The sequence below is a fragment of the Coloeus monedula genome (genome assembly GCF_965178545.1).
Source record: "Coloeus monedula genome assembly, chromosome: 2".
NCBI classification, from domain to species: domain Eukaryota; kingdom Metazoa; phylum Chordata; class Aves; order Passeriformes; family Corvidae; genus Coloeus; species Coloeus monedula.
The window spans coordinates 54,187,093-54,201,353 of record NC_138782.1 but is presented as its reverse complement, the minus strand read 5'-3'; the positions used below and the strand labels follow the sequence as shown (position 1 = coordinate 54,201,353).

The 14,261-nt window shown below is 38.0% G+C and overlaps 1 protein-coding gene and 1 long non-coding RNA gene across 3 annotated transcripts in view; one reads left to right on the top strand and one right to left on the bottom strand.

Moving 5' to 3' along the window:
* PDE7B (phosphodiesterase 7B) overlaps positions 1 to 14,261 on the bottom strand; it is a 173,059-nt gene that overhangs the window by 110,753 nt on the left and 48,045 nt on the right. Inside the window, exon 3 of one of the 2 annotated variants that reach the window (XM_082302470.1) lies at positions 6,401 to 6,461. In XM_082302470.1, coding sequence (XP_082158596.1) covers positions 6,401 to 6,461 — 61 coding nt within the window. The remainder of the gene's footprint in view (positions 1 to 6,400; positions 6,462 to 14,261) is intronic. The other variant, XM_082302471.1, reaches the window with a different exon arrangement.
* Positions 9,835 to 12,485, top strand: LOC309570267. Its single transcript, XR_014226244.1, has 2 exons — positions 9,835 to 10,140; positions 11,562 to 12,485. It is a non-coding gene; the product is annotated as an uncharacterized lncRNA (long non-coding RNA).

The window sequence follows — 14,261 nt, the reverse complement described above, 5'->3', positions numbered from 1 at the left end:
CAATATCAGGAGTTACGTCTTATTTTTAAATTGTGTTAATATACTGGAATGTTATTTTTGATAAAAAAGGGAAAAGTGTTAGAAGTTATTTGAAAATCCCTATTCAGCTGGGTAGAAGAAATACAGTTCCATAGGTCCTATCTATACAATCCTGTTGTCATCAGAATGAATTGTTGGTATAGAGTGGCAGTTGGAGTATAAATGTAAGTGAAAATCTTGAAGCATTGACTTACATGTTAAAATTCGAATGTATCTACATTAACAGGATATCAAAAAGAGACATGGTGCTTGTCTTTCTGTATGCCTTCACACCATTGCTTTATAAATGGAAAAAACCTGCTTCTCTTCATCCTGTGTTGCAAGCTGCTCATGGAATAAAAGCCTATCTTTTTGTAGCAGACATCCTAAGCCTCTCCTTTCTGACAGCTATGAAGTTCTGAGTAATCCTGATGGGCAGTGTAGCGACAAGTATGGATTTTTTGCTAGTCACTGTAGATTTTGGGCCTTTTCCCCATAAATATACAGCTTAATTTTACAAAAATTAGTTCATTTGTTTATTGCATCTCATTTGCACAGATAGAATAGTTAGTTTGCAGAAGGTCAAGTGCACGTGTAAGCCTTTGAGTGACTGGGATATAAATAGTCCATATATTTGGCTATTTAGAACACCATTGCTCATGCATGACTATCAGTTTCAGCAGAAGTTTTGTGTGTCCAAGAGATGTAGGATCACATTTCAAATGATGTCAGCGAGGGCTCCAGGAAGCTTTGCACAACTGCAAAACTTCATCAGTGCAGAACCATTTGGTTAGATGCCTCATTTCTTTTTCTCCCTTTGCTGCAGGGAAAGTTGACACATTTAATTACTCTTCAGTAGTTTTTTTCACCCATTAAGGTACACGGTTATTTACCCGATCAAGTTTTGCAAAGTAAGTTAAAATAGATTTTTTTTCCGCCACCAGCAAAGGTGCCTTCAATGGTTATGTAAGGCAGAGACCAGCCAGCCAGAGCCTTGCCAGTACCCCTCTCTCCTGGCTCTCAGCACAGTTGTTATTCCAGTAATGTCTCTCTCTCTTAAGCTGTGGCTGCCAACTCTGTTCAAATGTGTGGTGGTTTTCTGCTGTGGGCAAAGAGCCACCAAGACCAAAGTTGGATCCACGAAAGTAATTTCATGGCTAAATGCCAATTCCTTTACCCACAACTCTTCATAGGCAACAAATCGTGAAAGTATGCCACAAAACAACTTTTTCGAGGAGATGAGGGAATATGAAAAAGTTTGTTGCCTCAAAGCAACAAAGTTAAGTATTAGTAGTCTGGAGAATTAAAAAAAAAGGTGGCACTGTCTCAATTTTTTTTTTAATAATAGCTTTTTTGTTGTTGTTTTTGATTAATTTTAAATGGCTATTTGTGAGGAAACTACTTTTATTCCAAGCAAGGATTCATCTGTCTGCTTTTGTAAGGATTAAGTCTGCACCAAATGGGAAACAAAACTCAGCCACATCATTCCTGTCTGCGTGGAATTTACAGTAATGAAAAGAAAGCACCTCAGCCTTTTGCCATGGGGTGTCTGGAAGCTTTGTGTTTTCATCTTACTAACCAGCTCCTTAAGGAGGGCAATTCACATTTCCCCTGGAAGAATTTCTTCAGACAGCAGAGTTTGCCAGCAAGAGATGTGACCTCTTCAAAATCTATCCAGCATTTCATTAAGGAGTAAAGACTAAATCTGGTGGTGAAAGACTGCTTGCTGGAGTAACAAAGTAAGTAATGTAATAATTGGCACTTATCATCCATCCCCCTTACTTCACTATCATCAACCAGGTTGAACAGATTAAAACCAAAGGAATAATTTAATTTTGTATGTGTTGTGATGGGTGCAACTGCCTATTTTCTGTATAAACAGGTATTTATTTATATAAACAAAATTATGTGGATAAGAAAAAACCCCAAAACATATACATATATATATATATATATATATATATATATCTCAAAAAAATTGAAGTTTCTCTTCTAGTTGGCAGACCTTTTTCCTTCTGTACTAGTCCTAGAGCTAGATAAGGGAACTTACTTTTTCCAGGACAGATTCTTAAAACTCAGTGCTCTGCCATGTGGAGGTTACTGAGTTAGCCTTGGATGAGCTACCTAAGGAAGTGAGAACCAGTAAAGTTGCTTTAACTTTGGACTCTTACAAGCTCGTATGCAATTCTTCCCAGCAGAGTTAATTAGCTTAGGCATCCAACCAGCAATTTTCACAGCAAACTAACCCAATTATCTCTGCATGATATGATACTGTGTCATGTCTGAGTCCAGAGTATGTCTGTCTGCATATGGGAAAAATTAACCTCAGGTTGTGCCATTGAAAATAGCAGTGGGTGCTCTAGGGAGAGGGACAGTTCCCTTCTGCCTTTCATAATATGAATCTCTAGACTGATAACTACATAGTGAGTACATTTCTATAACCTCAATTTTTGTGCTAATTATAAATTTGAAAGTCAAACTCATTTTAAGTAAAGAGCATGGGGAGTCCAGGGTTCTAAATTCCAGAATGCAACATAAAGCAAGAGTTTTTTGACATCCTGTTCAGCATTATCAGCAAATTTTTTCATGGCCAAGTGCCCTCGCTAACTTGATAACAGTTCCAATTTAAGCAGAACAGTTCAGATTTTCTTCCTTGCCCTGGAAGTGCTGATGAGCTGGCATTATCTCCTGGCAGACTTGGAGATTCAAGAGAAACTTCTGATAACACACTTCTATTGACAGTGTGGTATTTTCATTACTTCCATTACTGTAGAACTTCAGCTTCTCATTGTACTTATAAATTTCTTCTTCTTCTTCCTAAGAAGTAAGGAAGCACTTATCTTCCCATTTTTCAAAGGACAATGGATGTGCAGGGTTCAAAGTCTTATCCAATGCCATACTCAAGAAAGCTGTGATATATTTAGGATCTGAACACTTCAGGTCTTCAAAAGGCTAAGGTGGGCCACTGACCAACTTTTTTCTGTGACAGTTATCAAGGTTGTGTTGCTTTAGCTGGTGATGGAGTTCATTTTATTCTTAGTAGCTGATACAGTGCTGTATTTTTAATTTAGTATGAGAATAATGTTGATAACATACTGATGTTAACAGGTTTTGTTCAGTAGTGCTTGCTCTAAGTCAAGGACTTTTTGGTTTCCCATACTGTGACACTGAGCAGGTACACTGAACTTGCCAAAGGGATATTCCATATTGCACAGCATCATGATAAGGAAATAAACTTGTGTGTGTGTGTGTGTGTGTGTGTGTGTGTTGGCTGGGAACTGTAGATCACATTGGTCAGCAGGTGTTGAGCAATTGTATTGTGCATCACTTGTTTCTCTTGGGTTTTATTCCAGTCTCTCTTTTTCATTACCACTACTATTATTGTTGCTATGATTATTATTATTATATTTTATTTTGTTTCAATTATTCAACTGTTCCTGTCTCAACCCACAAGTTTTACTTTTTTCTGATTTAGCTCCTGCTGCGGGAGGCTGTGAGTGAGTGGCTGCATGGTACTTGGTTGCCAGCTAGGAATAAATCACGACACAGAAAAAAGGGTAAAGAAACAAGGACAATATAAAAAATAAGAGGGAGACCATAATTTTCTGTAATGACTTTAGTACAGATAATTACACTAATGCTAAACATATTCTGGTCAGAGCACATAGCTGTTATCTCTTATAACAGGAAACACTGCTAAGTGACGATTTAATTTTGTTGTTTAAGTTATTTTTTACACTTGAATTATAACTATCCATCACTCTGATGCTGAAAGATGAGGCATTAAGCTGATCCTATGCTCTTAATCTCAGGTTGAGTGATATCTAGTCAGTGCCTTGAAAAGTTACCTTTTTTCACTATGGCCATTGTAAACATTTTGGCATTATTTTATCTATTATTTACTGTTTTCTAATAGGAAGATATGATTTTTACTGCAAACCCCTCTTCCTCAACCTTTATAGAAAAAGAACTTCATACACATAATCCATGTTACCTCAAGGAATGTGGATTCAATGGCAAGCCTGGCATTACTTCTGAAAAACTTTAAATTTGAAGCTAGCGCAGAACGAGTAGTATAAAGCAGATACAGACATCTTCTGAGAAAAACAGCTACTACCATTTTAGAGTACAGCTTGATAATGTGCAGTTTCAATATGGACTGATCTTGCATCAAAGATCCCTGAAGAAACACAGTCAGTACTCCAGGCTCCTGTGTTTCTTTTCTTACTAGCGTAATTATCCTCTTGCAATTGCTGGGACTTGCCCTCTAGATTTCTGTCAGCACTGTGTCACTATTACATTAAATGACAGCAGGACAGTTTCAGCATATTTCAAAGATGGAGCATTCAAGAAAGATGTCCCTCTCTGAAGGCACGCTGTGCTTTGTTCACTGGTTACACCCACAGACATTAATAATGTCAGCCTTGCATTGATCAGTGACAAACCCTGTTACATTCTCTTGGAAATTCAATTCCCTTGTAAAATATGAGATTGGGCATTACATGTCACATTCAACACAAAGTCTCAGGCCTTTTTGGCTGCACAGTTTCTCACTCCTGCTCTTCCCTGCAAGTTCAGTATGAAAGGAGAGGTGTCCAGAATGGACAGCCTCTGGCTTTACAGCACCACGAGCACCATACAGACTTCTGTGATAAATTGGGACAATGGAGCTTGTCTCCAGCAGTCACTCTCAGAGAAACCATAGTTTCTGCTGTGTTTGTACTCGATAGTTTCTTCTTCCCACACCTCTTACAGAGCCAGTTCTGGAATATACAAATTGTACTTAGAATAGTTTCAGCTCTGTACATGATTTGGAATACCTTGGGGTGAAATGTAAAATTCTGTATTATATATGACACTACAGTCCTTAATTTGTTAGGTACACCGAAAAATAACAATAGCAGGCAAAATATTTTTTAATACAAGAGATGGAACCTCTGAGAATCAGTTACACCTTTGGCATGTGCTCTTGGAGTCATTTTTCCATTCCTAGCAGTTTCCTTACACAGCACAGCACATGTTCTCATTCTTGTACGTGTATATACTGCAAGACATAGGTAAGAATATATGTAATGGAAACAAGATCTTGTTCTTCTCACTTCTCCTAAAGAATTTTTTGCACTAAGAGCGATGTCAAACTCCCAATTTTGGACTGACTTGTTATAAAAATGCCAAATACAATGATGAATGAACCCATACAGAAGGGGTTTTTTTTGTTCTCCTCTCTCTCATCCCCCATTCTTCCCCCTAATGCATAATAACATTTGCATGGATATAACTTAGTACTAGAGTATTAGGAACTCAATTGTATTTACACTGTAGATTATAATTGGCATGATAAAGGATCACAAGTTTATCTTTTTTCGTCAGCTTGTTCCATTAAGAACTTCTAACCATGGATCATTGATGTAACAGATCATTATGGTCCATTGTGTCAGTTCATCTGTTGGGATCTGTGCACTACAAGCATGACAGATTTCCTCTGCAGCAATTATAGTCTATTGTGACAATAGGATTTAATGAATATAAACAGCAAACCACATAATCTGTTATTACAGAGCACAGCTATGCACCCAGATGGGAATTAAGTTCCTAGACACTGCCAGTTGCAGTTTAAAAAATTGCGGCGCTTCCATTCTTCGCATTATTAGATGCAATGCTCTGATTTACAGCATGTATTTATCTCTTCCCTGGCAGGTCAAAGGTCTTCAGAATTTAAAGCTTAATCTGCAGGTGTCCTCTGATTTCATTTTTTTTCTGAGTAAACATTATCTCTTAGGTTTTTAGACATTTACTCCCTGCCTTTCACTGTAATACTAGCCATACTGTTAATGTTTCAGTACTAGCATTGTAGATGAAACAAGCAACCACAATAAAATTGGTCACAGAAATTAATGAAACATAGCAGAGTATTCCTGTATTGTTTCTAAAGAATAGACACTTCTACTTAAGAGTCATTTTTACAAAGCCACAGCAGTGCAAATCTGTAAAATCACAGTGACTGAAATTTTTCCTGAGTGATGCAGCTGAAGGTCTGATTTAGAGACTTTTGACACATGCTTGTGGAATTAACACTGTCTTTAGAAGTCCAGATTTTCAGCTTTTGAATATGAGTTCTGGACTTCAGCACATCAGAGCTTCCAATTACAGTGCTGGTACAGCTATATTTTCATCTATGCACATGGACACTACTGGAGTATACATGCTTCATTTAAATAGTTGAAAGTTCACCATAAATATATTAATGAGGACTACACGTGGATGAGCTATGTAAACGCCATTGTGGATCATCATGGTCATTATCATGTACTTTTGAGAAGAAATTCCCAATTAAACATATCTCTATATACACACTTGAATAAAAAAGGGAAGAGACTCTTACCTAGCATGCGAACACATTTGACATTCTGGTCAGGACTATCAAATGAGATTTCTCCGCACCTCTGGGGAAAAAAAAGATATATTTCATTAAAGACTCTGTGATAGTACCCCCGTCCTCATCCTCTGATACCTCTGTTTATGTTTTGGAACTAGAAATTTTCAAGACATTGTAAAAACGTCAAAATGAAAGTCTTTGCAAGTAGCCAAAGTTTGAGAAAAAAATGGCTATCACTAATGAGCCAGGATGGATCAACACTGTATTCCAGGGTGTTCACCGAGGAAAACTCAAGGTAACATCTATTGCCTTTGGATCTGTCTTAAGCTATAATACAGAATATTATACAGAATACAGAAGTGTTGGGTTGTTTTCAAAGACAAGATATCATTTTTGAGTTTATGCAGACAGGCCTGTCAGTTTAGCTGCCAGGAGAAATATAACTGGTGTGCTCGTGAGTCTGACTGAACTTCAATTAAAGACAATCAGTGGACAGATCCCACTAACTTCAGTAGTTTCTGCAGGTGCTACATGAAAGATTCAGTTTCATATCACTACACTCAAAGCTCATGAGAAGGGCTTAAGGACAGCCTCATATTTTATAGGTAAGAGTGGTCTATACTTCCTTATCTATGTACTTACGGTTTTGGTGCCCACAACCAAATGGGAATAAAAGCAGAGTGAGTAAAGTTTGGAAAAATAACTGAGAGCTGTCCATTTCCCTTCCTCTTTCTTTCTCTCCCTTATGTACTTTCTCCTTTTCAGCACCTATGGTGAAGTTATTAGTACTGCGGGTTTTTTTGCTTTTTTTAAAATTAGTGAAAGTGTCATTGCCGCAAATATTAAAACCTACAAAGACTCAGGTAAGTAAAAAACCTCAGAGCATCAAAGATGAAACACAGCAGCAGTTTCATAAATGAACAACACAGTTGGAACTCACTATTTTTAAACAACTCTTCACCTCCCTCACACTGAAATAAACACAAATAAACAAACACAAGTCCCACACAGAGTCTTTTCATATATCAGTACATCTAAAAAGAGCAAACAGATGCCTGTATTAACCTTCCTAGGTGGGAGCACATACTACTGAAACATTGAAAAACAAAACCTTGCATTTCAAAGTTGATTTTACTAATGCTCTTATACCAGCTCCCTGTCAGGAGAAACAGATACTTGATATTTATTCTCCTAAGAAGAATGCTTAAATATAGGCATCTTTTCACAGAAGTCTCCCAGCTGCTTCTTCTCAAATAAGCATACTTAGACAAACACGAATGGAAGAAAGCACGTAAAAATTCACTGCCCACCTCACCCCTGGAGTTATGCTGCTCTGTGAAAACCTTTGGTTATTTTTAATTCAGTCCCTCAGAGGCATTGTATGTTCCAGACATATTTACATAAACATCACATTTCAGGCTGGCAAATGGTGTCTTACAATATCTAACAATACTCACCAGTTCTAGTGTTACGAAATTGGGAAATCGGCTGATGTTCCCCAGAGCCCACTAAGATCCCATGGGATCCATTATGAGGACGGATGAACTTTGAAAGCTTTGTAAGCAAGATTCAGATAACTGTATACAAGTTCACAGCCTTATCTGAATTCCCTTTATGCCTACAGCCCACAGAACTGGTTGAAAATCACGCTACAACAGTCAGCCTAGGAGATTTTTCACCACTACCACTGCAGCTGGAAATACCAGGAGAAAGAGCTTCTGCAACAATTTTATTTCTGTTGCTGGTAAAAGTTCATAGGTACATGTCAATGGGATGGAAAATAAACTGTTAACAAACTGCTCAGAGCATCTGAAAAATACCTAGTTGGATCCTGGATGTGTAAAATGACACAGAAATACAGCAGGAACTCACTTTTGCTCCCCCAAAGAATAGAATTGTTTGCACATTTTTGCTGTTAGCAAATGTTTTCCATGAACAAGAAGCGAGGAATGATTTCAGGATTTAATCTTTAGGATTAAATTGGGACTTTGCCACAAGTACTATGAATTCCTTCCAGGGTTGGATAAGCTTCCTCTGTCCTTTTCCTGGACTGGCTTACTTCCTTTTCTGATTTAGGTTTACTCTTCCTGCTAGTACATTGTGGCTGGTACTGTGAGACGTAGCCAAGAGTCTCTCCAGACCCAATCCATTTCCAAACTAATCTTACAGCAGCTGCTCATTCCCTCCTGAAAACATCTAAGTTGGCTATAGAGTCAGTAAAGGATCTATTAGGGAGAAGGAATAGGAATTTGACATTAGCTGCTGGTTATTCTACTTTTTAATTTCAGCCAGTCAGAAAACAGAGCGAGAAGGAGGAATGACCTCAGACATATCTGAGTTTGGGATAATTTACATCTCAGTTTGGGCTTCATGGCTGGGCCCAGTACAGTATTGGTTGGACTGGTTCTGCCATATGCAATCCTGGATGTTAGGCTGGTGAATTCACAGAGGCAGCCCTGCTGAAAATAGTACTACCAGTGTTCATATCCCTGGAGTGCAAGAGCCTTTGTTGCTGAAAATCTTGAAAGAACTTTTGTGTTTTGAATTGGTCAGATTTAACAAAGAAATGGGTAAATACAAGTAAAATTCAACCCTCCAAGTCTTCATTTTACATTCACATATTTTAAATAGCTGAACTCTGGACTAGACTGTGTTTTTATCTCTTTCTGTAGGAAAGGAAGGCATAGGTGCTTTCAGTGAATAATATTTTCAGTAATAGAGGTGTGTTTCTACATAGAATTGCAGCCTGCAGTTCATTACACATGTGAAATTTTTAAAAAAATTTATATAAGAAAATAAATAAATAAATAAATAATCTACTCTCAACTCCCTTTTCTGAGATTGAATGCATGCCATGATGTTGAGTCTGTTACACAAGCTGCAATGTAGTAAACTAGAATGGAACTTACATGTCCCCCATGGAAAAGAGACAGAATCATGGAGCAGCTGAAAGTGGAGTTTAAAATAAAGTGAAAAATGAAAATAGGGACAAAAGGACTTGGAATTCAGAAGAAATTTGGCATGAACTCAGGTCCTTTAGTGAGGTAAGTAAATTGGAGAGCTTGAAGCCAGCCTGGGTGACTATGATGGCCCAGTACCACTTGTCTGAAAAAGGAAACACTGAAAGGCACAGACACCATCTTCCACAGGGAGAGCCTCTGTTGGAGAAGGGTGCTTTCAACCAAGATGACCACATTGCAAGATACTACGAGGAGTACACAGGAAAATGGGCAGTCATCTGCAAGAAGCCCTGTACCAAAACAGTGTAAATAAAACGGCAACAAAGCAGGGCATAACTAAGAGGGAAAAAGTTCATGCAGAGAATGGATGGAAAATCTACTCTGTGTACTAATGCAGTAACTCATCTCATGTTACTTCTCTGGTATTACATGATCATTCATAGGTTGGGTTTCCATTTCCAGCATGCCTGGGCTCACACCAGCTGCATTGGAGGATTTGAGATATGTAGCAATAAACAGGGTGGGTTTATATACCCCAGCCAGAATAAGCTCTTAGTTTGTTGGGGTTTTTTGTTTTCTTTTTAATGGTGTGGAGAAACCTTTACCTATGAAACAACTGGTTTTGAAGTCACTCTATTCAACTTCTATCTGTATGATAGACTAATGCATTACTTATTTTGAGGAGGAAGATGCAAATCAAGTAATTGAAATAAATGGGTCTAAACTCTTTTCCATGACAAAATTCAGCAAGTAAATGTCTGAAAAGTGCTTTTCATGAGAATTGCGGTAAGTGGAATGTTAATTTTCTACTTATTAAAGCCATATAATTAACACTGATCTAGCATTTAACTACTTTAATCATTTTAGGTTGTATAGTATTTTAAAAATATAACAGGAACTTTGCTGGCATGAAATTTGAACGTGTGTAATTCTGACCTTTTTAAGCTGCAGACAACCAAGTCTTGTAAAGCCAGCTTAAAAGGTTATTGGAGCAGGAACCATATTTATAGGCTTCTTCTCTCTGATCTGTTGTGCTCTGCATGTCCTGAGTATGATGTTCAACACGTCTCTTCAACATTGCAATAATCAGGGAGGTACTTGATGTACATGATCAGCCAAACGTGACAACAAATATTGGATCATTTTCTTTTTGCAGAAGGTGACAGGGATTATTGTACCTCCAAATAGAGGAGGTGTGTTAACTGCACATTGATTGCATGCCAAATATTTTTTAAGAATCTATTGATTTCTTTTTTTAAAGTAACCTTCAGTTAGTATGCTTTGCTTTTACCAATAGTAGATGGAAGTAGATTCCACATAACAGTATAGTTTGGTGAAAGAGCTTTCTTTCTTTCTTTCTTTTCCTAGAGTACTACATATAATTTCTTATTCCTTTAGAAAGTAGAGTTAAAAGATATACTCATCAACACAACTAATTAAAAGAATTTAAGGCAGAGCAAAAAGCTTCTATGCTTTTATGACTAAATGGATAACCTCAGAGGCAAAAAAGTGCTACTGTTATTCATATTTCTGTTTTCCTATCACATTCCTTTCTCTATCACCTTTAAAAAGTACTTAAATAAAGTTCTCTAGTATGCAAAAACATCATTCCATTTGCCCAAGGATTATAGCTGTAAAATCTGTTAGTGTGAAAAACAACACTACTTTGTAAGTCTTAGCAAACTTCTATAAAAACAACAGGCCATTCATAAATAGCTGAAATCTAAGGGCAATATTTCAGAAAGAGTCAGGCCACATGCCTTTCATCTTCAGGCTGCATGGAGGCCATTTAAGGTTGATTCACCTGATAAACTATCAGAGTGTAGGAACTGTAGGATATCCAAGGCCTTGTGCTTCCCATTCTGCCTCTCCTCTCTGACAGGGAAAAAGGAAGTACAGGAACTACCAAAGCAGACTGATGTGTAATCTATCTCACCTGCAGCCTTTTCACTATCACCTCCCCCAAAATGAAAGCCTTGTAATAATATCTGCTAGTGATTAAATGAATTTTTATGCAAAACAAGGAAGTTCCCTACCAATACTCTTTAATCTTGAGATGCACTTAAATGTCAGATACTTCTGAGTTTTGCTGAACCTTTATCCATAGTTTTTGTTGGCCTCAGCAAAGGAAATAAAGCCGCTGCTTATATTTGTTTAGAGACAAAAGCTCCTTTTCTCTATATCACGCTGTATTTTAATTTTTACAGGCCCATATTTGATCAATTTTCTCTGAAGACAATAATTGCAAAAGCTCACCCTATTCATGTGACCTTGAATTGATGACTCTGTATTCTTCAAGAATTTTACTTTGCCTTTCTTACATGAAAACATGTGTATAATGAATACAGCTTGAGAATTACATATATAAACGTTCCCATTGGTAGCAAACACTACTAGAATCTTTCAACTAATGAAACTGCCCAAGATCTATAAAAAATTGTGATTGGTTTTATGTACTGCTTCCCAAAGACTTATTAACAGTTCCCATAATGATTATAGATAAAATCTTATACTTGCCTGAAAGTTTAGATCTACAATAGGCAAGTCAAGGGTTTCACTAAATTGGGCTGAAAATAACTACACTTCCCTTTGTCCTGGGTTGCAGTGTATTCTGTTACTATCCTCATGAGTTGTTGAAATCAGGTGGGGCAGTGTTTCCTTGCCTCCTCCCCCCAGACTATCTTGCTGTTAATGGCCCATCATTGTCCTGCCGCATGACTCAGAGATAACTCCCTCTGGACTATCATCTGTTAATGAGCCCAATCAACACCTGGCCTCATGACTCATTACCCCATTGTGAGATGCTCCACCCAGAGGGAGGAACCAAGCATCCCAGCGTGGATATAAGCTGAGGCTGAACACCAGAGACAAGGCCTTTCCACTGGATTTCCAGAGGACAGGAGCTACACAGCCACCACTGGACCTTCTGAGAAAGAGCAGACCCTTCTACAGGATCACTGCTTCAACAGAACCACATCCACCACTTCAGGGGACTGCAGCCACCATTTTATCAGACTGCCACTGCCGCCCTGACTAACAGAGTGTCAGGTTGTATCCTGACTCTGTCAGTTTGAACCAGTGTTTTGTTTTTATTTTTTTCATTTAATTTACATATTAAATTCTTATTCTGACTTGGCACCTCCCACTGGTTTCTTTTCAAACTAGCACACCCTTGAACTGGCATGTATTCTGTGTATGTCCATCCACTTATAACTATGGTGTAATCACAGCATACTGAGGATTGCCTTTAAAATACTATTAGCAGCCAGAATGCTACATATTTTGCTATTCAAATTACTACTGTTATATTGCAACTATTATATTGCAGCTGTAGAGTATTTAATGGGTAAAGTTTCCAGCTTCCCTATTTAGTATCAGCATTGAGGCATACTTAAACTGAAAATTCAGGTTCTATTAACACCTGGATGATTTTCTGCAGAGTAGAATAGCTATATCTGAGCAGACTTGTTTTGAGAGTTCATCCCTTTCCAAGTCTTCCCAGTGAAAGGGAAGGTTTCTCTTCCCTCCAAGAAATTAAAAAATATCGCTTAAGTAACTTTTCAACACTGTCACTGTCAATCTCCACCAGCACCTTGGCACTGCATTTCACTCTGGAATCTACTATGCCGTAGACCCTCAGCTAGTCTGAACAGAAGACACTGCAAATTAAGTAATTGCAACTAAATTGAGCAATAATTCCCAACCAACCATTGTTGCCAGTAGTCAGCATCTTGTTTGTGGGCTAAATAGCCCGAGGTGAACCTTTAGGCAGTTCATTTTATAACAAACCCGTGATTTACTATGTTTAAGAGTGGTTTGAAATGGATTAATGTTGCTGGAAAATGGATATAGCAGTTTAACTGCTTTGTTTTCTTCTTGAGTCAAGGAAAAAAAAAGTTTAACAGCGTGTGACTTCATTAGGGAGGCGCCAGTAGCCTTGACCCTCGTGAGAATCTGTCAGTGTTTCGATATGGCATCCCTACTTTTAAGTGTTTATAACAGGGGCACTGGGAGCCAAATCCAGAATTACTTAGCAATAAAAATGTTGGGTTTTAATAAGCAATAAGTCACAGTCTAGTGTGCATTAATGGGTGAGGCACAACTTTCAGGCATGTTCTGAGGGAGTGCCATCATCCATGAAATGTTAAAGAGCAGACTAGTTTTCTACCCTCATGGGATGAATCTGTATTACAATTCATTTTCTAGTTTACATTTAAGAATGTAAAACATCTGTAGATTACCTAATGGATCCTCCCACCACAAAAACAGTTCTAAGTGGGAGGGAAGATGGGAGGAAAATATCAATATTAGGGGAAAGGCAAATATGTTCTATTTATTGTTGCTCTGATGTGAAACATCAAAGTTTTCTGTATTTAAAACATTTCCTGGACCACATAATTATCTTTCCTTCTCTGAATTGTAGAGCTGGGCTGTTCTCCTAGTTGCTTTCCATGGTCACAGCCATTTTAACTTTCACTTTCTATTGAAATATGTAATGGGAGGAAAATATGGGATTAATTTGTGAAAATTTAGGTCTCAACTTCAACCTTATGTTTTTGTCACATATTTCCCACCAATCTACTGTATCAAAGCCTCAGAAGTACCAGCTGACACACCACTCTCTCCAATAAGCAAATCAAGGGTCTGTGGAAGAATGAATCTCCTGAAGAGTCTCCTCAGGCTGTTCAGAGCAATGTGGGATGAATTTTGGCACCCGCTTATTTGCGTGTTCCCACTGCATACCATATGGTTTGCAAACAAAAGCACAGTCTCAGGAAGGACAGGAAGACTGGGTGCCAGTAAAATGACACAGGCGTCTGCCGAATACGACTGTCACCCTGACCACTTCCTGAGCAGTACCAAGCACCAGTAGCCACCTGCTACTCAAGAGCTGGGCATTCCCTGTT